The following is a 26885-nucleotide window of genomic DNA, read 5'->3' as shown; positions in this document are numbered from 1 at the left end:
TCATTATCATCACCACCAGCATCAACAACTTTAACAGTAGAGGGTGTCAGGGCCTTTTGAAAGGGGCTGGACTCCCCAGAGGAGAAGCCCTGACCACTGTTATTCCAAGGTCATATGCCAAGACCTTGTGACCCATCTAATTCGGACGCCTCCAGGGGGCACATGAGTGGAGAGAGGCCAGGAGCAGAAGCCTTAGGTTCAGGGTTATTTGGCTGGGTAGCCTTTCCCTTCTCCTGGGGATCTTCCCAACCCAGGTATTGAACCCAGGTCTCCCACATTGCAGGTGGATTCTTTACCAGCTGAGTCACAAGGGTATCCCAAGAATACTGGAGTGGGTAGCCTATCCCTTCTCCAGCAGATCTTCCCGACCCAGGAATTGAACCGGGGCCTCCTGCATTGCAGGTGGATTCTTTACCAACTGAGCTATCAGGGAAACCCCTGAGTAGAATCACCCCCCATCTAATTTTTTGGAGGGGGTTACAGTCCTGATGCTGGGAAAGATTGAGGGCAGGAGGAGAAGGGGATGACAGAGGATGAGATGGTTGGATGGCATCAATGGATGTGGGTTTGGGTGGACTCCGGGACTTGGTGATGGACAGGGAGGCCTGGCGTGCTGCGGTTCATGGGGTCGCAAAGAGTCGGACATGACTGAGCGACTGAACTGAACTGAACAGTCCTGATGCTAGGGCTACACCCTGGACTAATTAATTCAATGAGAACCTTCAAGGAGGGGGAGAGGAGTGGGATCAAGAACCAGGTGTTTCCATGTACAGACAGTGGCGAGAACCACTGGTTTAGAGGCAGTTTTATAGGCTCAGGTTGACCAGTGCTTCTCGAACTGTAATGTGCAACCAGTGAGTGGCTCAAATGCAGATACTGAGTCATTGGTGCTGGGCTGGGGCCTAAGAGTTGGCATCTCTCCCAGGTGATGCTGTTGCTGCAGGTGCCTGGACCACAGGCTGAGGAGTGTTGGGAGGGGTGCGGGGTGGGGTAGGGGGCTGGGGAGAGCCCCGCTGCAGGATCAGATGATCTCCTTTGCAGTTCCAAAGTTAAATGGCCTCAGCCGGTTGCTAGCTGCGTGATGTTGGGGGCAAGACATTCAGTGCCTCTGATTCCAGTCCTCTCATCTGTAAAATGGTGGTGAATAAGACTTGTTTCACAGAAGCAAGCAAATAGAGTAAGATCAAGTTCATGTTTTATACATCCAGTGCTCAAGCATTTGCCTGGCACACTAATTGTCCAAATGTATCTCATATGATATCTATATATCTATCTTGCTGCTCAAAGGCCTGTCAATCTCTTGGGTTAAACCAAATTCCTGCCGTAGATTTTTATTTTCCCCAGAGGTTGGGGGCAGGGCAGATAGAGATTCAGGCAGAGGAATGAGGACTTACAGGTATTCAGGTGGTAATGAAAGAAAATTTTAATGCGTTACCTCCAGCTCCCCAACTAAGGGACCAGGAATTCTGAATGTACCCAAATCTCCCCATGGACCTCTTCACAGCACTTTCTCTGGGGGGGGGGGGGGGGGGGGTGGGGGTGGTCAGGCAGGGTCCCAGCCTGCAATCCAGGAGCCAGAGTGGGTGCATCCAGGGATGGCAGAGGTACCAGTAGGAAGGGGCTCCCATGTGCTCCCCTCAGCATGGCATGGAAGGCCTGGACAAGGAGTGGGCAGTTCTGGGTTCCACTTGCCCACTAGCCATCTGGTGTCTTGGGCAAATCAAACACTTTCTCTAGATCTTCAGCTCTGAAATCTGGCTGATAGTAATAAGGGAGGTGAATGGGGTCACAAACGTGAGTGGGGGGAGTGTTACATCAACATATGGGCTCCTTTATAACGAAAGGCACCCAAACTGCCCATCTTTCTGAATTTGATAGCAGATTGTGTCTGTGGGGATTAATGAGAAAATATTTGTGCCTGGCCCTTAAGAGGCTTCCCCAACTTTCGGGGAACAAGGGGGTGGATACCCCCCAAGAAGTGGCTTTTCTTTGTGGGAGGCAGAGCTGGGCCAGCACTGAGGCAGGATGCTCCTTCCTCAGAAAGAGTCCTGTGAACCCAGGGAGACCCAGGAGCATCTCAGCAACCCTGAGGCAGGGCCCCCACTTCCCTCATCCCCATGTGCCTGCGATGTCCCACTCTGCAGGGCTCCTCCTTAAACACGTCCCCACCTAGGCGGGAAGGCTCAGAAGGACTAGCCCAAGGACCCTCTCTTCTGACCCCCCTGTCCAGATGCATCACACTCGTCCCTTGACAGAGGCACATTCTGGGCCCCTGCCTGCCCTCTGCTTTGCCCTCCCAGTGCCCCTGGCTCTCCCCTTAAAGCCCTCGGCCCTTAGAAGGGGATCCCCTCGGAAGGAGTTGGCGAAGGCCATCGGAAGGCCCAGGCCTGCCCGCGAGGGTATCTCCTCCTGCCACACGTCCCCTCTAATCTAAGGTAGAGAGGCCAGCAGATGCTTGCCCTTAAGAGGACAGAGTTGGATGTGTGACTTAATAAGGTTGAGAGCCGTAAGTAATCCCCCGAGTACTGTGTGCCCCGTAACCCAAGAGGACCTGGCCCGCACGCACCTGTTTTCACTCCTTTGCTGATAGCAATATAAAAAGCACGCTGGTTAATGACTCTAGGAACTGACCAGGGGTGGCAGTTCCCATCGGCCCTGTCTTGGAAAGATCTGCCAGGCGAGCCAGGCTGCACGTGCCCGCCCGCACGGTTGAGGAAGGACTGGAAGGGCGGCGCCCAGCTTTCATCCCCCCGGGGGAGGCTGGCAAGGCCGGGGCGGGGCTGGAGCGGGTCAGCTGCTCGCTCACAGCCCAGCCTCGGGTCAGGAGGGGGGCACGCCCGCTCTGCCGGCCACGCGGGGCGGTTCCGAAGACCAGGGAGGGAGGAGCCCCACCGTCCCCGCAGGTCCGCACCGCTCTCCCTCCGGGAGACAGGCTGAGTTTTTAAGAGTTGTGAGAAGCAAAGCGCGTGCCAACCCCTTGACACTGACCCCTCGTGTTCTGATCATCTAGAACTGCAAGTTTCCGCTTCGGGTGGCACGGAAGATGTTGGCAATTTGTTGGAGAATCATTTCTCTGCCGGAGACGCAAGTCTAGAGGAGAAAGAAAGGGCGCTTCGGTCAGAGGCGGCCCCTGGAGAGACGCGCCCGCTCCTTCACCCCACAGAAGGCGGGGAGGATGGGAGCTCGGAGAAGACAGCCGCCGACGGTCTGGGCTCGGATCCCGATCCCGATCCCGAAGCCAGCCTCTCCAACGCCTCGGTCTCCGAGTCTGCTGCCCCGGGGGAACCTGTGGGGCCCGTGGCGGAAGATGCGGACCCGCCGGGAGCGGGCCCGCCGGGAGCAGCGAGCGCCCTTCCCCCAGGAGGGGAGGAGGAGCCCGGGGAGGAGGAAGGGGCGCGGGAGCTCAGCTCCGGAGAGGGCCCAGGACAGGAGGCGGAGGGGCCGGCTGGGAGCGGCGAGGTCCCCGAGGAAGCTGCGGAGGCGCTAGGGGAAGACCCCGCGCAGGGAGCAGCGGCGGGGCCCCCAGAGATTGAGGACGCAGGGGACTCTCCCAGCCAGGAGGTCGAGACAGGAGGGGAGGGCAGCCCAGGGCCCGGTCAGGAGCCAGAAGTGCCTGATGGAGCCGCGGATGTGGACGCAGAAGCCGCGCAGAGGACGGAGGACCAGGCGGAACCCAGCTCCAGCTCCGCCGCGGCCGCTGAAGACGCTGCTGCGCGTGAAGAGGACAGGGGCTCCCGGGAGCACCGCCCCGCGGAGGGGATACCCGCGGAGCACCCAGACGAGGCCTCCTCTGAAGAAGAGGGGGGTGAAGAATCCGAAGAGGACAGCGGCGACGAAGAGGACAGCGGCGACGGGGCTAGTTCGGAAGAAGCCGGGGGCGCCTCGGAAGAGGAGGAAGCCGAGAAAGAAGCTGGGGAAGGAGCCCACGCGGCAGCGGGAAGCGCGAGCCCCGGGGAGGAGGGGTCCCCGGAGGAATCGCCCGAGGGTGCCGACGCGCAGGAGCCCAAGGAGGAGGGGCCACAGGGTAGGGGGCGTCACAGGGCTGCCCACCTCCCCCCCGCCCGGCGGGCACCTCGACGGAGGGGGCTGCTTCGGGCATTCTGGCAGCTGCAGTCTTCCCGGAGGTCTTGTATGTAGGGGCAGACAGGGACCGGCAGGGCGGGCGGGAGAGCCTCCAGGCAACCGTGGGGGTCGTGGGGCAGAGGCCCCATGGGGGTTCCCGGCCCTCTGGGTGCCTCCGGGCTGTTCCTTAATCACTTATCCCCACTTCAGAGAGACGCACTGAGAGCCTGCAGCCTGGAGGGCCCAGAGGAACCTGGTTACATCTGAGTTAGGCCATCAGAAACTTATCCGTTAGAGTCCCTCCTTTAACACAGACCAGTGCCTAAACCCCAAGGACAAGGGACACAGGGGCAGGATTTGAGGCCGGGAGGCAGGCTGGTGGGTGTGAGGTGCGTTGGGGGACCACGATGGTCGGCTAGCTCCTGGGACCTCCCCTTGAAGACTAGGTCATGTCAGGATCCTGATAAGAAACACTGGGCTGGCTGTACGTCCAGCAGGTGTCTGTCCCACAGATGTCTGTCCTGCAGATGAGTGGCTGGAGCAGCCACCCTCAGGGGTAGGGGACAGGGTGGGGGGATGGAAGTGGGCAGGACCTAAGTTATTGGGCAGCATTAGAGGTGTGTCCAGCACTGGCCATGGCCTCGTCCACTGAGTACACTGACCTGGGCCAGGAATTGGCTTGTAGGACGGAGGCATTGGAGTCAGTCTTCAGTTTCCAATGCAGGTTTCCTTGCAAGAACTTCATTTCCACACTGGTAGGTTTCCTTGCAAGAACTTCATTTCCACACTAGTCGGGTACTTGCAATGGGGGACCCTTCCCCTGGCCTCCCAGATCTGGGTCTGATCGCAGAAAAGATCACCCTGTTGAGATACATTGATTATTCTCTGCTCCCGTCCCTCCTGGAACTGGTTTCCCCTTGTTCCCACAGGCCAGGTCCATCCTCCTTCCATCACCTAAAATTCTTTGTGCAATTAGCCCAGGATTAAAAAAAACTAATGGCTGTGATGTTAAGAGGCCTGGGAATATGAGCACCCCTCCCTGGGAGCCTCAGGTGGTCACGGGCACCTCTTGCTGGGTCAGAAGCAACAGTGTACCCCCCACTCCCTCCCCCCTCTCCCTACTCCCCCTCTGCTCCCCAAGACTCCCTGTAACAGCTCTTCCTGATGAAATGCTCACTTGACCAAGCCAGTGGTCCACATAGAACCTGAAAGTCAGTCTCCTATAAACCACTCCTTCTCCTGTCCTGGATCTCAGTTCACAGGCAACCCTCAGAACATTTTCCAACTTCCCCAGCTAAAATGTCATAGGCACACATCTTAGGCCCTCCCAGCTTCCGGACTCTTTCCTCCCGAAGCCACATCCACATCGATGCCTGTAATTGTATTACTTTCCAGGTTACTTCTCCCTGTCTCCCCGCAGACTGTGGAAAACTCCACGTGGGCAGAGCTGGGTCGGTTTGGGGCACCGCGGCATTCACAGCACAATGCTCCGTGCTTGGCGCGTGTATAGTAGGTGCTCAGTCAACATTTGCTGAATACCTAAAATGGATCGTGGAGCTTCACAGATGTTGAGTTTGGATTTTCAAAGTCCCTCCTAGAGACAGAGCTCCGTGCAGCTGAACCTGGACCGGCTCCGGTCAGCACTTGCTTGCGATCCTGCCCCCCCTGCCCACTCCCCAGCTTGCCTGACTGGAGGGAGAGAGAGAGCCAATGGCTCCTCACTCTGCCCTAACCTCCATCTCTGCTTCTTTCCCCAGAAGAGGCGGAGGATGTGAGTGAGGAAGCCCCGCTGAGGGACCGCTCCCACATCGAGAGGACTCTGATGCTGAATGAGGACAAGCCAGCTGATGACTTCTCTGGTAACCAGAGGCAGGGGCTGGGTGGGGCCGGGTGGGGAGGGGAGATCCCCGGGGCCAGTGGCCAGGCAGAACCTCTGAGTCTGTAGCTGAGGCCAGCAGACACCCCAGGGGAGGAGGAGAGCCCTGGAGTTGAAGGGAGGGGAGCGCTTCTCTTCGTGGAGGAGGCTCTGTGAGCAGCGTCCAAGCTGGAGGGCTCTGGGTTGGCAGGAGGGAGGAAAGGCAATCTAAACAGAGGGACCAGTTGGGGATGCACATTGCAGACCTGGGGACGGTTGTTGCTCAGTCGTGTCCCACTCTTGGGGACCCCATGGACTGCAGCACGCCAGCCCCTGTCCCTCACTGTCTCCTGGAGTTTGCTCAAGCTTGTGTTGATTGAGTCGGCGATGCCATCCAGCCGTCTCACCCTCTGTCACCCCCTTCTCCTCCTGCCCTCAATCTTTTCCAGCATCAGGGTCATTTTGACGGTGCCAGCATCCGAGTTTTGGCCGGGGGAAGGTTGTTCATCACACTGGCTTCAAGTTTTACAGTTTATAAAGCCCTTTTGTGTCTGGTATTCCATTTCACCCTCATAGTAACCCAAGGCTGTCAGCAGGGCTTTCTGCCGCTGACGGGCAGCTGGGGAGCCTGACCCTCACGGCTCCAAGTTCATCCCTCCCTGCACCTCACCCCACAAGCCCTTTCTCCCTGGAGCCACTTTTTCCCAAGAAGACACTTGGGATGTCTGAATCCTCCCAGGGTACCAGGGATGTGGTGAAGGGTGCAGGACTGGGGTGGTCATTCCTGCTTGCCTCTGATCCTAAGGCAGGTAGCAGGTAGGGGGCAGAGAGAAAGAGCTGGAGTTCCCAGCACCTCGAGGTAGCCGCAGGCCGAGGTGGTGCTCTGAACTGTTGAGGGGAAGGACCAGAGGGCTAAGTGGAAAAACAAAAATGCTGTGGTGACTTTCAGGGGTGTGTGTAGGGGGAGTGCCTTCTAGATGGGGCCACAGCTGCGAAGCCCCTGCCTGACCTTAACCCTTCACCCTTCTCTGCCCCCAGCGGTGCTGCAGCGGCTTCGAAAGATCTACCACTCGTCCATCAAGCCCCTGGAGCAGTCTTACAAATACAATGAGCTTCGGCAGCACGAGATCACAGGTACCGACCCCGCCTGCCCCATCTCTCCACCAAGCCCTCGAGGTGGGGGGGGTGGGGTGCCCCCGGAGACCTCAGTGAGAAGGGCCAGACTTTCCCAGCAGGTGTGCCCTTGATCTACACAAGTATTTACATTTCCTCTGTGAGATTGTTGAGTGCACTTTGGGTTTCCAAAAGATGCCAACTTCCTGACTGCTGTGCTCCAAGCCCCCATGGGGCTCCTCATTCACTTACAGATTGAGTCTTCTCTCCCCTGTCCACTTCCCATGGGTCTGGATTCTTTTAAATATTGATTTTCAAAATCATTAAAAAAAATAAGATAAACTGGCAACCAAAAATATTTCTGTGCAAAATAGTACAAGTTGAAAAATTTAAAAAAATCCCTGTCTTGATTTCCAGTCTCTCTGATTCCACTCTCAGAGACGCATGCGGCTACGGTTTCTCATCAGGGCCTCCAGACAGCATTCTGCTTCCATGCCCACGGGTGTCTTTTCCTCTGTTTTACAAAGATGGGATCACAGCACACAATTGCTCTTTCTGGTCTTTGGGAGCCCACCACCTTAGATAGCATACCCTGTTGATGAACCACTGGGCGTTTGCCTCGTTTCCTTTTCAGAGTGTTACAGACACTGCTACAGTTGTTCCATATTTCACACAAGTTTATTTATAGGATATATATATATTTTTTAAATAATGCTGGAATTCAGCATTCTGATAGTTGTTGTCCAGTTGCTTTAGGTTGTCCTCTGTATACCGCAGCAACAGGACAGAGTTCTCGATGCCTCCCAGCAAGGCCACTTTAAAGTGTCTCTTGTCTTGGAAACCTGTTGACAATGACATCTAATTGCTATTATTGTTCTAGTTGTTTTTTCAAGGGGCGGCAGAAAAATTCCTGTTTCACCTTTGATCACCTTTCTTTTTTTAAAATTTAATTTAAAATGTTTTATTGGAATATAGTTGCTTTACAATGCTGTGTTAGTTTCTACTGTAAAAGTGAATCAGCTGTACGTACACATAGATTCCCTCTTTTTTGGATTTCCTGCCCATTTAGGTCACCACAGATCACTGAGTAGACATCTCTACTATACAGTAGGTTCTCATTAGTTATCTATTTTAACATAGTTTATAGGCTTCCCAGGTGGCACAGTGGTAAAGAATCCGCCTGCCTATGTAGGGGATGCAGGAGACATGGGTTTGTTTCCTGTGTCAGAAAGATGCCCTGGAGGAGAAAATGGTAGCCCATTCCAGGAGTCTTGCCTGGAGAATTCCATGGACAGAGGAGCCTGGTGGGCTACAGTCCATGAGGTCACAAAGAGTTGGACAGGACTGAGGAACTGACCATGCACACATGCACACTGTACTAGTGTATATATGTCAATCCCAGTCTCCCAATACGACCCAGCCTGAGACGGGAATCTAATTTGCTTTTGAGCAGGGAGTGAAATTGCACGTCCCTTCCTGTGTTAGTTGGCTGTTTCTGCATCGTCTCCTGTGACGCTGTGCAGGGAGGGGTTTGTTGTAGGGCCTTCCTCATCCTTGCTTTACAGAAGGCGGACCAGAGGCCCAGAGAGACGCTGGGCTGCCCAGGCCACACAGGCTGGAATTAGGAGCTGTAACTTCCTCCGTCTCCTCCTTGTTTCACCGTTCCTTTGCAGGCTTCTCAGAATGTTCAGGCCAGAGACGGCAGGCAGGCGGCCTGTGGGGATGGCACTCTGCAGAGAGGGCATCCCCGGAGCCTGATCTCTCTGTCCAGGCGCCCCTCCTCTCCCCTCTTCTCTTGCCAGTGTCCGGGCTCTTCCGAGCCCAGGGTCATCCTCCTGTGACCTCCCTCCTGGGTGCCGCACCTGTAGCCTCCTGCATGTGCCAGTGCCGCCCCCTGCTGCAGGGAGCGGAAACAGCAGCTGGGAACACCGGCGAGGTGGTCTTGCAGGGGAGCTGGAAGGCCAGGTTCCCCTTAGTGGGGCCTGGGCTGGGGAAAAAGATGCTCCTTGTAGGATCTCTGTGGCTGTGACTGGGGATTCCTGCCACCCCCACCCCCCTCCCTCCTGTTCCTTCCTGCACCCCAGCCAGGGGTTGTTCTTCAGTTATTAAGTCATGTCTGACTCTTTTTGACTCCATGGACTGCAGCATGCCAGGCTTCCTTGTCCTTCACCATCTCCCGGAGTTTGCTCAAACTCACGTCCATTGAGTTGGTGATACCACCCAACCATCTCATCCTCACCCATCCCTTCTCCTCCTGCCCTCAATCTTTCCCAGCATCAGGGTGTTTTCCAGTGAGTCGGCTGTTTGCAGCAGGTGGTCAGAGTACTGGAGCTTCAGCTTCAGCATCAGTTCTTCCAATGAATATTCATCATTGATTTCCTTTAGGATTGACTGGTTTGATCTCACAATGAACTTTGGGAAATTCTTAAAGAGATGGGAATACCAGATGTGGTCTCACACACGCATTCAAGTATCTGGAAGGACACACAGCCTAAGCAGCTTGAGGACATGGAGGGGAGACTCTTCTCTGTATACCTTTTTATACTTCTGATTTTTGAATCAAGAAATGAAATCAATTAACATTTTAAAAAATAACTGAAAGAAAAAATAAACCACCACAGTGCCTCCTGTGTTAAGGCCTTGCCTGCCAGGCTCAGCGGGGCTAAGATGTCTGGAGAACTTTAGGTACTAAGCTGGTGGTCCAGTGGTTAAGACTCCGTGATTCCAATGCAGCAGGTGTGGCTTTGAGCCCTGATCTGGAAACTAAGATCCCACATGCCTTGCTGCAGGGCCAAAAAAAAAAAAAAAAAAGCTGTGCATGGCCGACTCTATGTGCCCTAAGGGCTGGAAGTCTGCAACAGGAGACTGTGAATCTCCCATGTGGAAAGCCTCTCACTGTCCCCTCCCCATCCCTGGGTTTTGAAAGCACTAGAAAATTCTGCTTTTTCTTCTCAGGGACCCGCACTGGAGAGGCCCAGGCAGGGTGTTCTCCCCAACATGGGACAAGAACCCGAGAATTGCTGAGTCAGTGCCTGGTCCTGGACACTGGCAAACGCGTCATGGACTTTGGAGGCTGACATTTGAGACCGGCCCTGTTGCCTGGCTTGGGCTGAGCCTGAGGAGGGGTGTTGGGGGGTGCAGCTAAGCAGAGGGAGGCAGGGGGCAGGCAGCGCCCGGGTCCAGACCATCCCAGAGGGTATAAACCTCTTCCATGACTTCTTCTGTAACCAATCCAGGTAGTGGCATTTTAGCCTCTCCTTGGTGGCCGCTCTCTCCTGCCCCTCCTATGAATGGTGCGCTCCCAGATCTGAGCCTGGAGGTCTCCCCCAGTGTGAGTTCTGAGTCAGTGTTTGTTGACCTCAGTGGATCCCTCCCTCTCGGGGGCCGGTGTGCTGTGGGTCTGTGCATGGTCCAAATGCTGTATTCTCTTGGGTGCTAACTGGGTCATCACACTAACACAGAACAAGACGTGCTCCTGACCATGCCATGTTCCACGGTCCAGGGTAGAAACCCACAGGTCCTGATGGACTGTCTGGGGCACAAAGTGAAGAATCCTGTCCCTCCACAGTGAAGAGCTTTGAGTTCATGTCCATGTCTTGTCCCTGCTGCCCACAGATGGGGAGATCACATCCAAGCCGATGGTCTTGTTCCTGGGGCCATGGAGTGTTGGCAAATCCACCATGATCAACTACCTCCTTGGCTTGGAAAACACTCGCTACCAGCTCTACACAGGTAACAGCGTGACTTTCTTGTGTGCCTGTTGGCATTTCAATGTCACATGTAAAAAGCATTGTGAAAAAAATGAAACATTTAGGGGCTGTAGTGTATGGCACAAAGTACCAGGGAAGAGATCCTGTACCCACTAAACTTAAGCTGTAATGCCATGCGGAAACACTTGGAGATCAGTGAGGTATCTATGATTCAATATACAAAGATTTAAAGGGGTTACATTAGTTTTAAAAGATATATATATATATATGTAAAATCAGAAATGAGTTAAAATTATTTGACTACACAGGAAGTTTTATTTTTTTAAATTACAGTATAGCATTAATATAGGGTTTCCCTGGTGGCTCAGTGGTAAAGAATCCTCCTGCCAATGCAGGAGATTCAGGTTCGATCCCTGGTCTAGAAAAAGCCTTTGGAGAAGGAAACAGCAAGCCCTTCCAGTTTTCTTGCCTGGAGAACCCCATGGACAGAGGATCCTGGTCAGCTACAGTCCATGGGGTTGCAGAGTTGGACAGGACTTAGTGACTGAACAGCAACGAATGTATGGTGTAAGTGAAAGTGAAAGTCGCTCAGTTGTGTCCGACTGTTTGTGACCCCATGGACTATACAGTCCATGGAATTCTCTAGGCTAGAATACTGGAGTGGGTACCCCTCCCTTCTCCAGGGGATCTTCCCAACCCACAAATCAAACCCATGTCTCCCACATTGTGGGCAGATTCTTTACCAGCTGAGCCACAAGGGAAACCCAAGAATACTGGGGTGGGTAGCCTATTTCTTCTCCAGCGGATATTCCCGACCCAGGAATCGAACTGGGGTCTCCTGCATTTCAGGCAGATTCTTTACCAACTGAGCTATCAGAGAAGCCCAGTGTATGGCACAGGGAATATAGAAAACAACACTAGTAACTTCGTATGGTGACAGATGGTAACTGGACTTACTGTAGAGATCATTTCTTAATGTATGAAAATAATGAATCACGCTGTTGTACACCTGAATCTAACACGATATCGTAAGTCAGTTATATTTCAACTAAAAAAATAGGATTTTGCATATTAAAAAAAGAAAAACAAAAATATTCATACACATCTTCAATATAGTAATGAAAATTATGTGCAAGAAACTGGCAGTTATACCCATGTTCACAGCAGTGTTATTTGCTATGGCTAAGAGGTAGAAACAAACCAAATATCCATCAACTGATGATGGGTAAAAAACATGTGTTCATTCCACCTGTACAAGGGAATATTATTCAGCCTTGAAAAGGAATTAGTTTCTGATACATGCTACAACATGGCTGAATCTTGAAGACATGCTAAGTGAAATAAGCTAGACATAAAACGGCAGATATCGTATGATTTCACTTCTATGAGGTCCCTAGAGTCATCAAATTCATGGAGATAGAAAGTGCAGGAGAGGGAATTCCCTGGTTGTCAAGTGGTTAGGACTCGGCACTTTTCCTGCTGGGGAACTAAGATCCCGCAAGCCAGGCGCCATGGCCAAAAAATCAAAATAAATAAACCCTAACTTCCATTCCTCCACCCCCCACCCCCAGTAGTCTCTCCTGTGGCTCCTTTTGTGTTGCTGTGATGTGAGATGCCTGTGTCCCTTCTAACCCGTGTGTGCAGGCGCCGAGCCCACCACCTCGGAGTTCACGGTCCTCATGCACGGGCCCAAGCTGAAGACCATCGAGGGCATCGTCATGGCTGCTGACAGTGCCCGGTCCTTCTCGCCCCTCGAGAAGTTTGGCCAGAATTTCCTGGAGAAGCTGATCGGCATGGAGGTTCCCCACAAGCTCCTGGAGCGGGTCACATTTGTGGATACACCAGGCATCATTGAGAACCGCAAGCAGCAAGAAAGAGGTAATTTAACACTCATTTCTGAACAGCCTGAGCTCTGTCTTAGGAAACTGTTCAAGGCAGAGGGTGGTAGGCAGACTGGGGGAGACCAATGTTGGCCAAGACTCGGGGATGCATTCTTTGCTTCCGGCCTTTTCTTTGTCATCACTGTGGGGCCTCCTAGGTGTGGGTACCTCATCCTTTTACTTCCTTGAGGAATGGTCTGGTTTGGAGGCCGTCAGCATCTTGCCCGGGGGAGGGCTGGGCTTCTTGCCAGGAGCTCCTCGAGGTCCCTGCTGTGTCTTTGGGATTCACAAGCTGTCCAGGTGATCAAGGGCCTGGACTGATTGGATCCCTGTCCAGGTGCACTTGACCTCTGGCTAACGTGGGTCTGGGTTTAAACCTGACCTTCAACTGGTCCTGGTCCCAATATCTGCTTTGCCAGACCTGCTTCAACACAATCCTGTCTCAGACTTTCCAAAGCCCCGCTTGCCTTCAGGTGGCAGGGGAGTGCCACTGAATGTCACCGTGACGCAGCGCCATCTGCAGAGATGAGTCATAACGGGGTGTTTGTCAGAATAGATGAACAGATGGTGGATCTCAGTTTATGGTTATAACTCTCATTTTGTTATAACCAGATCCTGTTTTATAGCTAATAATAATATTATTGCTAATAATTATAGTAGTAAATTAACCTTTATTGCACTCTTCTAATGCACTGGATAATTTCCATGTGTTATTGGTTGATCATTGTAGGAACATTTCGAGACAGGTATCCCTACTCCTCCCATTTTGGAAATAAATTAAAGGAATTAGGATGTATTGAGCACCTACCCTGTGACTGGATGGCAGTTTTAGTTCAGTGCTTTCCTGTGTTTCTAGCAACATCGTAATCTTTATATCACCTTAGGTGATATTGTTCTTTTTGTCATTTTTCAACTAAAATGGTAAGGCTTAGAAGCATTTAATTTTCAGTTGGTTAGTGATGGAGCCCAAATTCTAGTCCAGGTCTCAATGGCAGGTCCACATTTATTTCCCCTAAGTGATGCACCCTCTCTTTTATTCCTTCTAATTCCCTGACTTATTTCCTTTAACATCTTTGCCACTGCCCCAGATCTTTTCAAGCAGTGGGAAAATCTCCATTTGGCAGAAATGTTTTGTTTTCCTGGAGCCTTGAATTCCACTGTGGATTAAAACAAGAATCAGGCCATTTTTGTTTTTTTTTTTTTTTAGCTGTAGTTTGCAGGATCTTAGTTCCCCAACCAGGGATTGAACCTGAGGCCTCAGCAGTGAAAGTGTGGAGTCCTAACCACTGGACCGCCAGGACATTTCCCCAGGCCGTTCTTGATTGAGGGTTGACAAGGAGCAGGAGATGTGTAATGAATTCTTTAAAAAGTCTTCAGAAACCCAGAAAATCCCTGACGTTCTTAGTCCCTTCAAAGCCACAGAATGGTCTGGTTCTGGAAGGAGGGGTGGGGGACCTGGGTGTGGGTGGGGTCTGCCCAGCCTGACTTCTCGCTCCCTCTCCCCAAGGCTACCCCTTCAACGACGTGTGCCAGTGGTTCATCGACAGAGCGGACCTCATCTTCGTCGTCTTTGACCCCACCAAGCTGGACGTGGGTCTGGAGCTGGAGATGCTCTTCCGCCAGCTGAAGGGGCGCGAGTCCCAGATAAGGATCATCCTGAACAAGGCTGACAACCTCGCCACGCAGATGCTCATGAGGGTGTACGGGGCCCTCTTCTGGAGCCTGGCCCCGCTCATCAACGTCACAGAGCCTCCACGGGTGTACGTCAGCTCCTTCTGGCCCTACGACTACAAGCCCGACACCCACCGGGACCTGTTTCTCAGGGAAGAGATCTCACTCCTGGAGGACCTGAACCAGGTGATCGAGAACAGGCTGGAGAACAAGATCGCCTTCATCCGCCAGCACGCCATCCGGGTCCGCATTCACGCCCTCCTGGTGGACCGCTACCTGCAGACGTACAAGGAGAAGATGACCTTTTTCAGTGACGGGGAGCTGGTCTTTAAGGACATCGTGGAAGACCCTGATAAATTCTACATCTTCAAGACCATCCTGGCCAAGACCAACGTCAGCAAGTTTGACCTTCCCCACCGCGAGGCCTACAAGGACTTCTTTGGCATCAACCCCATCTCCAGCTTCAAGCTCCTGTCCCAGCAGTGCTCCTACATGGGAGGCTGCTTTCTGGATAAGATTGAGCGGGCCATCACCCAGGAGCTCCCCAGCCTCCTGGGCAGCCTCGGGCTGGGGAAGAACCCAGGTGCTCTCAACTGTGACAAGACAGGGTGTGGCGAGACCCCAAAGAACCGTTATAAGAAACCCTAGGTGGCCGCGTTGCCATTCTCGGGCTCCCGTCATCTTTGGTGAATGAGCTTGTGTCCTGACTGTCCGAGAAGTCCTGGTTTATTAACCCTTTGAGCCACACTGGCAGGAACTGTTGCGCGTTGGAGACGGGAGTTAATTGAGGCCAGTGGTGGGGGAAGGGGTGGGTCGAGGGGGGGAGTGGAAACTGTGAATTAGGGCCTGCTTGTCTTGTTGCTTCAAGTAGGGGCCTGATTGAGGCATGTCAGGCCACACCTGCTTTTCCAGGGTCCCCTCTCTTCGTGGGTGGGGGGACAGAGAGCAGCTAAACTCTAGTGTAAACTGAATTAACGAGCATCACACAGGCTAAAAGCAGCTGAAGTTCCTTTTTCCCTGATCAGCTGAGAGGCTAGAGAAGACTTGAGTTCTGCAGGGCTGTCTGCTCCGGGCATGTGGCTGCCTTCCACACAGTCTTCTGTCTGTCCCCAGCCCTTGTCTGCCTCCTGAGCTTGGGTTGGCTTCACAGGAGACGATCTCTTGGGTCTCAATCAACCTGGGTGTTGCGCCTACCCCCAGGCCCTCTCCCCTGTTTCTGCAAGGGGCAGGGAACGGTTTGGGATACCAGGATGCTGAGAGAAAACAAGCACTCCCCAGGCCAGTTCTCTGGCACCTTCTAAGCCAGCCGGAAGCTCGGTCTCTTTCTCGGCCCCAGGAGGAGGGTGAATGTTCCATGTGTTCAGGTCATTTCCTTGTTGAAAGTGACTTCAGTGAGAGTCCCGGCAGGGCTCAGAGGGTTAATCGGTTTGCAGTGTGTCTTTGTCTATTGCATGTCTTGGAAAACTCAGACCCCAAAGGCTTTGGGTTTCAGAGGGGACAGTGGAGAGCTTGCTCCTGCTGTTGCCACAGTTTCTCCATGGAGACACTCAGCACAGGAGTCGTTCCTTCCTGGTTTTCATCACACGGCTTTTCCTTTCGCTTCTCCATTCCCTGATGCATCAATGCTTGAAACTCGGCGTAATTTCTGGGGAGTCAGAAGCAGCACCAGCCACTCGGTGCCACTGGCAACCCAGGCCTGACTGTCAGTTTCCCACCTGAACTTGATGCTGATGCCCACCGAGCGCATAGCAGGGGCGCCTGGCCTTCCAGTACCAATGAGTGTGAATGTGTGTGTGTTATGTTGTCCAAGAGAGATTAGGGAGATGACAGATGCCCGAGGGCACAGAGGAGGAGCAAGCGGTGAGAGTCCTGCCTGCCTGGTATGCCCCCTCAGAGGGCAGGAGGGGACGGAGGGACGGGGCATGGAGGGGAGAACATGGAGGGGACAAGCCTTTTGATAGATGGGTGGGTGACGAATCTAAGTCTAGGGGACCCGGCCTGGCTGCCCCTTCTCCCCCAGCCCAGGGCCTCCTTCTGTCTGTCCTGGGAGTGAACTGTCTTGGGGGACTTCCCCAAGAGGCCTCGCCGGCACCAGAGAGGGTCCCCTAGACCCAAGGGAAAGCCAAGACAAAGGCAGAGGGAGAAGTGCCATGAGGGTCAGGCAGAGGAAACAAACTGGCACATTGATGACCACGTTAGACTCATAGAGATCTGCAGTCTGGAATTCCTTGAGTTTCTTGAAATTATCAGCACTCTGGCATGTGCTGCCTCAGAGGCTGCTTCTTCTGGCTCCTTTGGAGGATCTAGAACCTCCCACAAGAAGGCCAGAGGCCCCACCGCCTCTGGGACATGTTTCTAAGGACAGAGTCGACCAGAGAAGACAAGTCTGCAGAGGCATCCAAGGAACCTGGTGACCACACCCGGGGAGCTGCTTCCTTCTTATTCAAAACCAGCCCTGGCCTCATCTCGCCATCCTTTACACTCTCAAGGGGCTACCCTCCCACCTTGCTCCTTAATGCCCCTCCGCCCCCTCGGCTGCTTTGGGCATTTCTGTTTTCCCAGCGCAGAAGGGGAAGAAAAAGTGCAGAACTGGGCATCGTCGTAGCTGCCGAGGTCAGCACTGCTTTGGGAGCAGCAGCTGGAATGAGATGAACACATTCATACGGTATTTATATTTCTGGGGGTGCATGTGACATCATCAGGGATCTTTCCCCCCTTTTCCTTTCTCCATTCAGCTTCTTTTTCTCATTCCTTTTCTTCCGCTGTTCACCCCTTGACTTCCCTTCTCTCTAACTTCCTGCAGGCTTGTCTGCCAGCCAGGGCTTTGAGCGCTATTTGGTGCCCTGCTCTGTGGAGGTGGATTTCGAGCAGAATTCTGACTCTTTGGGTGGGGGAGGGGGATCGTGGGGAACCGGGTGGGGAGTCAGGAATCCCCTAGGAGGAGTATCTGTGAACGTTTATGCCTGAACAGTTGCTGTTTCTCTCCAAAGCAGAATCTTTCCAGTGCTCTTTCCGTTCTGAGTTCATCAGGGAGAAACTCTCAATAAAGTTCCCATCTCTCTTTAACACCTCGTACTGTCTCGTGCCTCCAACCTGTGTAATCTCTTTTTTAAAATTTCTAAAGAATTTTGGCTGTACCCTGTGGCATGTGAGTTATTAGTTCCCTGACTGGGGATCAAACGCACACCCCCTGCATTGGAAGGCAGAGTCTTAACCACTGGTCCGTCCCCAGTATAAACTCTTTCTTCCTTTTATCGAGTAGAAGGGCTTCCCAGGTGGTCTAGTGGTAAAGAACCTGCCTGCCAATGCAGGAGACATAAGAGAACTGGGTTGGATCTCTGGGTCAGGAAGATCCCTTGGAGAAGGGCATGGCAATCCACTCCAGTATTCTTGCCTGGAGAATCCCCATGGACGGAGGAGTCTGGTGGGCTACAGTCCATGGGGTTGCAGAGTGGGACACGACTGAAACAACTTAGCAAGCACGCAGGCACCTACTGATTTTAAGGAAGACAAATATTTTTTAAGAGCATTTTTCGGTTCATAGAAAAACTGAGAGGAAGGCAGAGGTTTCCCACATGCCAACCTCCCCCCCACAAGGCTTGCCCATTATCTACGCCCCTCTCAACAGTACATATGTTACAACTGATGATCCTCATTGACACATCATAGTCACCCAGCTCTGAATCTGCTTATGGGGCAAGCAAATGGACACTGAAGTCCCTTTTACAAGGATCAGCCAGAGCAACTTCATGATCACGTTTAGGAAAAAGTACTGAATAAATCTGGGGTAACCATGGGACTGTACTGATATCCAAGGTGGAGCTGAGACCACCTTTAAATTAAGTCTGCAGTCAGGATGATAGGAAAATCAGAAGGGTGAAATACAGAAAGCAAAATCAAGGATCATTCTAAACACAGCCTGATGACATGAGGGACGCTGTGAATGGAGAGGGTGTCCACACCTGCGTGTATGCCTCCCCTAAATATTTGGGGGTTACAGGTAGCTGTATGGATAAGGGAAACACAAACATTTGTGTGTAAAGCCTATGTGTGGGTGTAGCGACTCAGCAGATGCACATGTGGGTCTGGGGTGGTGAAGTAATTGTATGAACAGTGTGAGGATTTCAGATCACAGGAGCATGTGTGCAGGCAGATGTGTGTGTGGGGTGAACTGGGTGCCCAACCCAGGGTGGAGAACCAGGAAGATCTGGCCCAAGGAGGACATCGCAACTGTCCCCAAGCTTTACATGTGTATCCCAAAGTCTGAGCCTTGAGACATTTCAAGCCAACTTCTCTTTCTCTCTCTTTTTTTTAAAAGCCAATTTCTCTTTCCGTGACATAAGCTCAAGCTTTCCTAGCCCAGAGAAACTTGAATTTTTCTTTAGAAGACCATAAAGGCAATAAAAAAGAAGCCTAAGAGAAACAGAAAAACGAAAGTAGAGCAATGCAGCAAAGGAGGATTGAACAGGTTCTGAAGGAATCCCTTGCACCAACTTCTTATCTGAAGGATACAAAAATGGCACACATAAATGAACATATTCTGTGTCTGCCTCCACTGTGGATCCTTTCTCTGGTTTACCGTAATGTCAGTGGGGAAGGGAAACAACTTCTAGAGCCCTCGTTGTGCCAGGAACCGGGCTATAGACCTGCAGACATTACCACTCTTAAGGTTACCTAAAGATAGTGCCTTAATTTTAACAGCTGTGTGCCATGCCACATTGAGTGCTTTATTTCTTTTCCTTTTTTCCCCTTTTCTTTTTTTTTTTTTGGGGGGGGGGGCTGCATTGTGTGGCTTGTGGGATCTTGGTTCCCCAAACCAAGCCACGGCAGTGAAAGCACTGAGTCCTAAGCACTGGACCGCCAGGGAAATCCCTGCTTCATTTCATGTAATCTTCAAAATAACCCCATGGGGAAGAAGCCATCCGGACGGACTCCAGAGAAAAGGCTCTGGAGTCAGCGCTTGGGATCCATCCTGGGCTCCACCATATACTAACTGGGCAACCGTGGGCAAATGTCTTAACTTTGTGCTTCAGTTTCCTTACCCATGAAATGGAGATGTTAATAGTTCTTCTCTCATGGGGTTGTTGAGAGGATTAAATGACTTAATGCAACATACTTGAAATAGTACAGAGCCCACAGAAAGTATTCAGTACATGTTATTACTATTATTAATATACTTTACTGAAGAGGAGACTGATGGTCAGAGTGATTGGGACGATGGCATGTGTATTTGGGAGAGCTGGAATTCTATCTGAAGTCTGATTCACCCTACAGGTCATGCTAGGTTACTTGCCCAGGGTCACATTTGGTGACACTGTTCTTTCTGATCCCTTTCCCTCCTCTTCATAAACTGTCTAAAATGTTTGGTCAGTACCTTGAAGCTTGTAAGTAATAAAATCTATCATTAGAAAGATTATTGAGGATTATTTCCTGAACAACAAAACATAAAAAAAAAATCACACCCTTAATTCCATTTCAGTTTGATCTCTACCATGATCATCTTGTAAAGTATTAATAGATTGGGCAGGTATATTTACTAACTTTAAATTCAAATCCAGCCTGGGGAAACTGCATATCCAGAGAAGTTAGGTCCAAGTTCACCCCGTTAAAAGCTGACAAATCAAACTAAAAGGGCAGTTTTCTATCCATCTTGCTGTTCTTTCAACTATATTCTATCATACTGACTTGTGTTAATCTGGAGCCTAGGCCGAATTGTGATAGTACATTTTTCTGATACACTGAAGAGTGATTTTGTATTTGTGAAGACTGCAAAAAAAAATTTGTTGGTTCTATTTCCATTTTCTCCAAACTTCTGGATTTTTCTCCCACCACAACTTCAAAAGCCTTGGAATTCTCACATATTTATTTAGGCATATTCTCTGCCCTGGGGGAGCCAACAGTCCAATTAGGGAAAGAGTCATGGAACCGGAGTGACCACAGAAGTCCTCTGGGATGAAGTGACCACATTTTCTAAATCATTCATGGGGACACATGGTCTGGCAGAGGATTTTTTTTTTTTCCTCATTTGAAAATGTAATTATTTGAAAAGTCTGACCAATGCATATTGACTGTGAAATTTATTTTAGCATTTAATAGATTCCCTTTGTTGAGAATTTGTTTATAGCATATCAGGACTCTCCTGAGAATACTGAGACAGCCAGGGGGTTATCAAGCTTGGGAACGGAATTCTAGATACACGATGAGGGATGGGTGGGATTCGAAGGTCAGAGGCCAGGGGGATGGATCCTGGGGGGAGATCAAAGGCCCAGACTCAGAAAGGAAGACATCTGTGTGTCCAGTGAGGAATCAAGGTGAGATGAACCAGCACTTTGCTGACAAAGGTCCGTACAGTCAGAGTTATGGTTTTTCAGTACTCGTGTGCAGATGTGAGAGTTGGCTGAGTGCCGAAGAACTGATGGTTTCAAATTGTGGTGCTGGAGAAGATTCTTGAGAGTCCCTTGGACAGCAAGGAGATCAAAGCAGTCAATCCTAAAGGAAATCAACCCTGAATATTCATTGAAAGGACTGATAAGGAAGCTGAAGCTCCAAAACTTTGGTCACCTGATGCGAAGAGCTGACTCATTGGAAAAGACCACGATGCTGGGAAAGATGAAGGGCAGGATGAGAACAGGGGCGACAGAGATGACAGCCAGATAGCATCATTGATTCTATGGACACGAGTTTGAGCAAACTCCGGGAGATAGTGAAGGACAGAGGAACCTGGTGTGCTGCCATCCATGAGGTCGCAGAGTTGGATTTCACTTATCAACAACAACAAAGCAATTAAATGGAAGCCCAAGGAACCAGGGTTTGAGGTCACTCCATTTCTGAATATTGAAGGCCATGAAGAAGGAAGTTCCTGCAGGCAGCAAATGGGCGCTGCCTAGAGAGGTGAGTGTTTAGCATCCAGGAGTCTTCTTTGGCTACCCAGTATCCCTTGGGCAATGTCCCCTTCCCCCAGTGATTCATGGCCTGATGGGTGGGTGATACTGGGTCTCTGTCCTCCCTGCCTCTTCCCCCACTCCTAGGAGCTGAGAACCAGGTGCTGGAGCCTGGTAAGGAGGCCACAGGAAGAGGCCCACCCCATCACTCCTGCCCTACTCAGGAACCCCCGTGGGGCCCTGGACGGCTACTAGACTAGTGCCTACACCCAAATCTGTGTCCCTTCTCTGGCCCCCTGTGACGTTTTGGTCACTCCAGCCCAGTTGACCAGGGCCAGCGGACAAGAGGACAGGAAGGCCTGCATGACAGGGGCAGGACGAGGACATGAGGTGCTCCTGGCCCCGGGGTCTCAGATCATCCAGTGAGGTGGGCTCCTGGTGGGGTCGGGGGCCACTTCTGGTGCGGGGACAGGTCTCCCGGACCAGCGACCTCCGCGTCTGGGGACCTCAGGGTCTGCGGCCCGAATCCTCACACCGGTCAGGTGCGGTCCGAGGTCAGCGTCACGACTGGAGGGCCTCAGCCTTGGCCGGTTCATTCCCCCATTATCTCCCCCCAGCCTCCCCCGCTCCCCGCCACCTTTCAGGTGAAACCAGGGCCCGGGCAGAGCAATTCTGGACCGGGGTCATGAGGGTAGGGGAACGGGCGCCTGGTGGAACTTGGCCTGGTCCCTCAAGCCCGGCTCCTAACGCGTAAATGGCTATCCCTGAGAGGCTCGTCACCCCGACTCTGAGGGGTACGGCGCGCGGCCGCAGCACCGGGACCCGTCGGAGCCTCGCCTGTGAGATCCCGCCCCGAGCAAGCGCCTCCGCTCGTGCCCGCGGCCCTGCCCCGCCTCCTCCGGGGCCGCGCGCTCCCGAGACACGCGCCCAGGACCGCGCATGCGCAGGCGTGCAGCGGCTCTTCCTGGGAACGCGGGCTCGACGGAGCCCGGGCGGTGGTGACTCAGCGCCTGAGGCGAGGAGGGCAGCGAGGTCCCCTCCCCGCGAGGCCGAGGAGCTTCACCTTCACGGCCCTCGCCGCCCCCAAAGTTGAGGCCGCCCCGGGGCCGGGCTATGGTGCAAGCTCGCCGCCTCAGCCGGCTCCGTGCGCTGTCCGACCCTTGGAAGCCCTGAGGAGCTCTGAAGATTTTCATTTGGGGCGGGGAAAGGTCTTGAACTTGCTCAGAGTTGTGGGGGTGAAGCCACAGCTTTCTGGAGGCATTTGGGGAACGTGAAGAACGTCAGAGACAAATTGGTGCTGGCAGTTACTGTGTTGTGGTTTTTCACCTGCGGTCAGCCCTCAGGTAAAACAGGAACTGATAATTTTAGGAGTTTATCGCACCTCCCTCACCCCTCCAGAAACTCAGAAAAGCTGGAGTCCACGCTGCCCTCTCCTCTTGTCTTTAGGACAGAAACCAGCCTTATCTGGCTCACTTTACCCTCCTTCTGGATGACCGTGGGCGGGAAAGCACTTAGAACAAATGAAACTTCAGATTCGGGGCGGCGGGCGGGGTGGGCAGGGAGAGTGATATTAGAACATATTTCTTGTGGCTCCTGGATTCCTCTGGGTCACTAATTTTAGGAGCTAAAAGGACTTCAGAGAGTCTGTAATAAGCACCTAAGTGGTCCTTAGCTTCTACTTGAAACATGTCCGGCCACAGGGGCCTCCCAACAGGGTGATGGTTTAGGTTCCTCTGTCTTAGATGCCAACTGTGAGATGACCCCCCTTCCCTGCTGCAGCCTAGGGGAGTGGGGCATTAACTGACCAGGCTTTCCTGCTTGGACCTCTGGGCCATTAGAACTTGGGAAGGGGCCTTGGTGGCTAAAGCAGGGTTGGCGGCTGGCTATTGAAAGATAAGGGAATTTATTTTAATTCCTTGAGTTTTCTTGGCAATTGCTTTGGGGGTGGGGGAGATCCTCCGGGCATTTGGTAATCTGGTGGCCTGAGAGAACAAGGACATGGAACGTCCTTAGAAGGAGTGAGGCGATTCTTGGGGAAAGGTGCGATGGTGTAGGTCTGGCAACCTCACCTGCCCTCTGACTGAGGCTGCTCTCCTTTGTATGCATCCCTGTCCTGGGCTTAAGTTCACAGAACCCCCTGTGTGTGTTTGTATGTATGTGGGGGCCGGGGTTGTAGAACAAAAGAGCTGTTCTTTTTACAGACGTGGAAGCTAAGGCCTTGGAAAGGAGATCCTGGCTCAGGGTCACAGAGCCAGCAAGGAGGAGACATGAGACTTAAATCCAGGTCTCTTAATCCCCAGGCCTGTTCCTGTGTTCTCCTGAGCTTTGGATGTCAGGGGTCCCCGAAAACAGATGGCACATATCAGCTGGGCAATTTGACACAAGGTATAGGGAAACAGCTATGGAGTGTGAAATATTCTGGGGCTAGTCACAGTGGGATCATAACCACCTTTGCGCCCAGAGGTAAGGAAGCTGTTTGGAAAGTCATTTTCCTAGAGCTGAGACTTTGTGTCAAGGAGCTCAGGAAGGGAGCTGGGGAAATAAAAGCCTTGTCTTCAATTTCTCCCTCCCTTAATCTCGCTCCCCATGGACCAAACCCAGTGAGAAGTCAAGGGGCAAGAGAGTCTTGACTAGTCCATTCTAGGGCATTGCACAGGGTGGAAAAGGGTGTAGAGTGTATCTGGGAGGTGGGAGGGGCGAATGAAAGATAGCCAGCATAACATGCAGTCTTGCTTCTACCAGTATAACAATAGTTTGCATTTCTGGAGCACTTATTCTATGCCAAGTATGTTCACTATCTCACTGCATCATCCTGTGAGCCCATTTTCTCCATTTGACAGATAAGGAAACTGACTGGTGAATCGGCAAGAGGAATGGAGGTATGGACAACTGAGCTGACATTTGCCTCTCTGGGATCTCGTGTTTGATAGTTCTTCTGTGGATGTTTGTGGGGTGAAAGAATGAAAGAGGAGCACATAAGAGGCCAGATTCGATGGAGACTTGCCCTGAAGCTCCATAGCTGTGCCTCTTCTCTGCAGGATAGGGGCATGGCTGTCAGTGTCTCTCCTTCCACTTTGTGATAAGCCAGGCTATTGAGGTTAAAAGAGTAGGTATATAGATCCAAAAAAAACAAAAAAAAAAACCTCGGACATTTTGCCTTTTCCGTAGAGGATAGTGTTGGAGTTAAAAGCATTTCTCTTTCTGCAGCCATCTTTCCCCGCCCCCTGATTTCTGGTTCCCCCACAGTCTGGGCAGGAGCCCAGGTGCTGCCTCTCATTCCTGCTCAACTCCTACGCTCCGCCCACAAGCTCGATTCTGCTAATTGCATCGCTGTGCCGCTCCTGGAATACAGTGTTGTTGGGGAACAAACTAAAGACCAATGGGGAGTATTTTACCAGCACCCCTAAAGTGGCCTGCCATGGAGCAGAACCTCAGCTCAGAGGCTCTGGGTTCTTTCCTGCAGGCACCTCTTCCGTCACCACCCACCCCCACTTCAGAACCCCCTTTAATGGCCTCTTCCTTCCTCAAGGGTCCCCCAAAGTCTTTGATTTGTTGTTCATCGTCCCAGCACCTCAGACATGGAGACAGAACCTGACATTCAGTGATGACCCACCATGTGCCTGATGCTGCCAGATGCTCCTAGCCATGATCTCATTTCATTTCTTAGTGATCTACTCAGTAGAAAGTATCAGGGAGGGACCTTGCAGAAAAGCAAGACTCTGGTTAGGTAACATGTTCAAGATCACACAGCTCTTTTTTTTTTTTTTTAATGTATTTTTATTGTGGTAAAAGTCACATAAAACATACTGTTTTAACCATATTTAACTGTACAATTCAGTGGCATAAGTACATTCACATTGTTGTGCAGCTCTCACCATCAGCCCTCTCCCAAAGTTTTCGCCTTCCTAAACTGAAACTGTCCCCATTAAACACTAACTCCCCATCCCCCTCTGCCGTCCCCAGGCACGGCATTTACCAGTGTACTTTCTGACTATTCTATGTATCTCACACACATGAAATAAACAGTAGTTGTATGGATCTACTGTATATTGGAATACATTTTTAGGGTTAACTTAGTATGTTCTACAAGCAGGTTATACCTTCTTTTTTTCCCCTGTGTGCTATACAATAGGTTCTCATTAGTTATCTGTTATATGAAAGACCCTGATGCTGGAAAAGATTGAGGTCAAGAGAAGGGAGTGATAGAGGATGAGATGATTGGATGACATCACTGACTCAATGGACATGAATATGAGCAAACTCTGGGAGATAGTGAAGGACAGGGAAGCCTGGCGTGTTGCAGTCCATGAGGTTGCAAAGAGTCAGACACGACTTAGGGACTGAACAATGATACATAGGAGGGGCTTTCCCAGGTGGCGCTAGTGGTTAAGAACTCACCTGCCAATCCAGGAACATAGTTGCTGGTTCTATCTTTAGGTGGGGAAGATGCCCTGGAGGAGGGCACAGAAACCCACTCCAGTATACTTGCCTGGAGAATTCCACATGGACAGAGGAGCCTGGCAGGCTACAGTCCATGGGGTCGCAAAAAGACACAACTGAAGTGGCTGATTATGCACATACATAGTAGGACCATACAGCTGTTAAGGCAGGGGAACCTAGTAGGCTACAGTCCACAGAGTCGCAAAGAGTCGGACACGACTGAAGTGACTTAGCACACATACACGTATGCAGGGTCCATGGATCCTTCCCTAGTCCTGTGCTGCTGATGTCTCCATGTGGAGGGCACTGCCACTTCTGAATGGCAAGTTCCCTGTTCTCTAGAGCCCAGCTCAGGTGCCACTCCCTTCAAACTCACCTTTAGATTCCCAAACTCACCTTGGTGAGCCTCCCCTGGAAGACTTATCACATTACTCTTGTCTGCATGAAAGTGAAGATGCAACTTTCTTTGCTGGGGACAGGGATTATATTGCAGGGATTTGAATTTTCAGTTCCTAACAGAGGACCTTATACATGGTAAGCCAGCAGTGAATGAGTGCATCTGGGGAGCTCTCTTTCCTCCTTTAAAAAAAAAAAAAAAAAAAAATTTGCCCATGCCATGCAGTATGTGAAATCTTAGTTCCTAAACCCAAGCCCCCTGCATTGGAAACACAGAGTCTTAACCACTGGACTGCCAGGGAAGTCCACATCAGCGGAGCTTTTTGTGGTGAAAATAGTTAAGTGAAGCTTCATCCCTCAACTTTACATGCTCACTTTGCTCGAAACAAGATTCAGCTGTATAAAGTAATTAGCCTCCAACTAATAAAAATAAATGAAAAAAAAAAAAAAGAATCAGCTGTAAAACAAATGTCATGGTTGCGTTTGAGGGATGGGTAGTGGAGGATGTGTTCCTCAAGTATTTTAATTCTCCAACCAGGGATCAAACCCATGCCCCGTGCAGTATAGATTACCCAAGGTGAAGGTCGCTCAGTCATGTCCGACTCTTTGTGACCTCAGGGACTATACAGTCCATAGAATTCTGCAGGCCAGAATACTGGAGTGGGTAGCCTTTTCCCTTCTTCAGGGGATCTGCCCAAGCCGGGGATTGAATCCAGGTCTCCCACATTGCAGGCGGATTCTTTACCAGCTGAGCCACAAGGGAAGCAGTGTAAATGCAGATTCTTAACCACTGGACTGCCAGGGAAGTCCCTTAGGGAAGCTTTGAATTAATTTGAGAAAATGAAGACACACCAATGAGGGCAGGCAGTGGAGAATA

The 26885-nt window shown here is 51.6% G+C and overlaps 1 protein-coding gene and 1 long non-coding RNA gene across 5 annotated transcripts in view; both read left to right on the top strand.

Annotated features, from left to right (window-relative positions):
- SRL (sarcalumenin) overlaps positions 1-17357 on the top strand; it is a 45570-nt gene extending 28213 nt beyond the window's left edge. For 2 of the 4 annotated variants that reach the window (XM_070461285.1, XM_020915339.2), the window contains exons 2-6: positions 5820-5921; positions 6956-7051; positions 10646-10762; positions 12385-12618; positions 14128-17357. In XM_070461285.1, coding sequence (XP_070317386.1) covers positions 5885-5921; positions 6956-7051; positions 10646-10762; positions 12385-12618; positions 14128-14939 — 1296 coding nt within the window. In that variant the 5' untranslated portion in view covers positions 5820-5884 and the 3' untranslated portion in view covers positions 14940-17357. Of the gene's footprint in view, positions 1-3010; positions 4025-4636; positions 5699-5819; positions 5922-6955; positions 7052-10645; positions 10763-12384; positions 12619-14127 lie in introns of those variants that run through there. The other 2 variants (XM_070461284.1, XM_020915340.2) reach the window with 2 other exon arrangements.
- A 4847-nt stretch (positions 17358-22204) lies between these two features.
- On the top strand, positions 22205-26460 carry LOC139032782 (uncharacterized). Its single transcript, XR_011485384.1, has 3 exons — positions 22205-22515; positions 23374-23557; positions 24013-26460. It is a non-coding gene; the product is annotated as an uncharacterized lncRNA (long non-coding RNA).
- The last annotated feature ends 425 nt before the right edge of the window (positions 26461-26885 follow it).

This window comes from Odocoileus virginianus, chromosome 33, assembly GCF_023699985.2.
Source record: "Odocoileus virginianus isolate 20LAN1187 ecotype Illinois chromosome 33, Ovbor_1.2, whole genome shotgun sequence".
NCBI lineage: Eukaryota > Metazoa > Chordata > Mammalia > Artiodactyla > Cervidae > Odocoileus > Odocoileus virginianus.
Note: the sequence above shows the minus strand (reverse complement) of the source record. Positions and strands in the feature narration are given on the sequence as shown.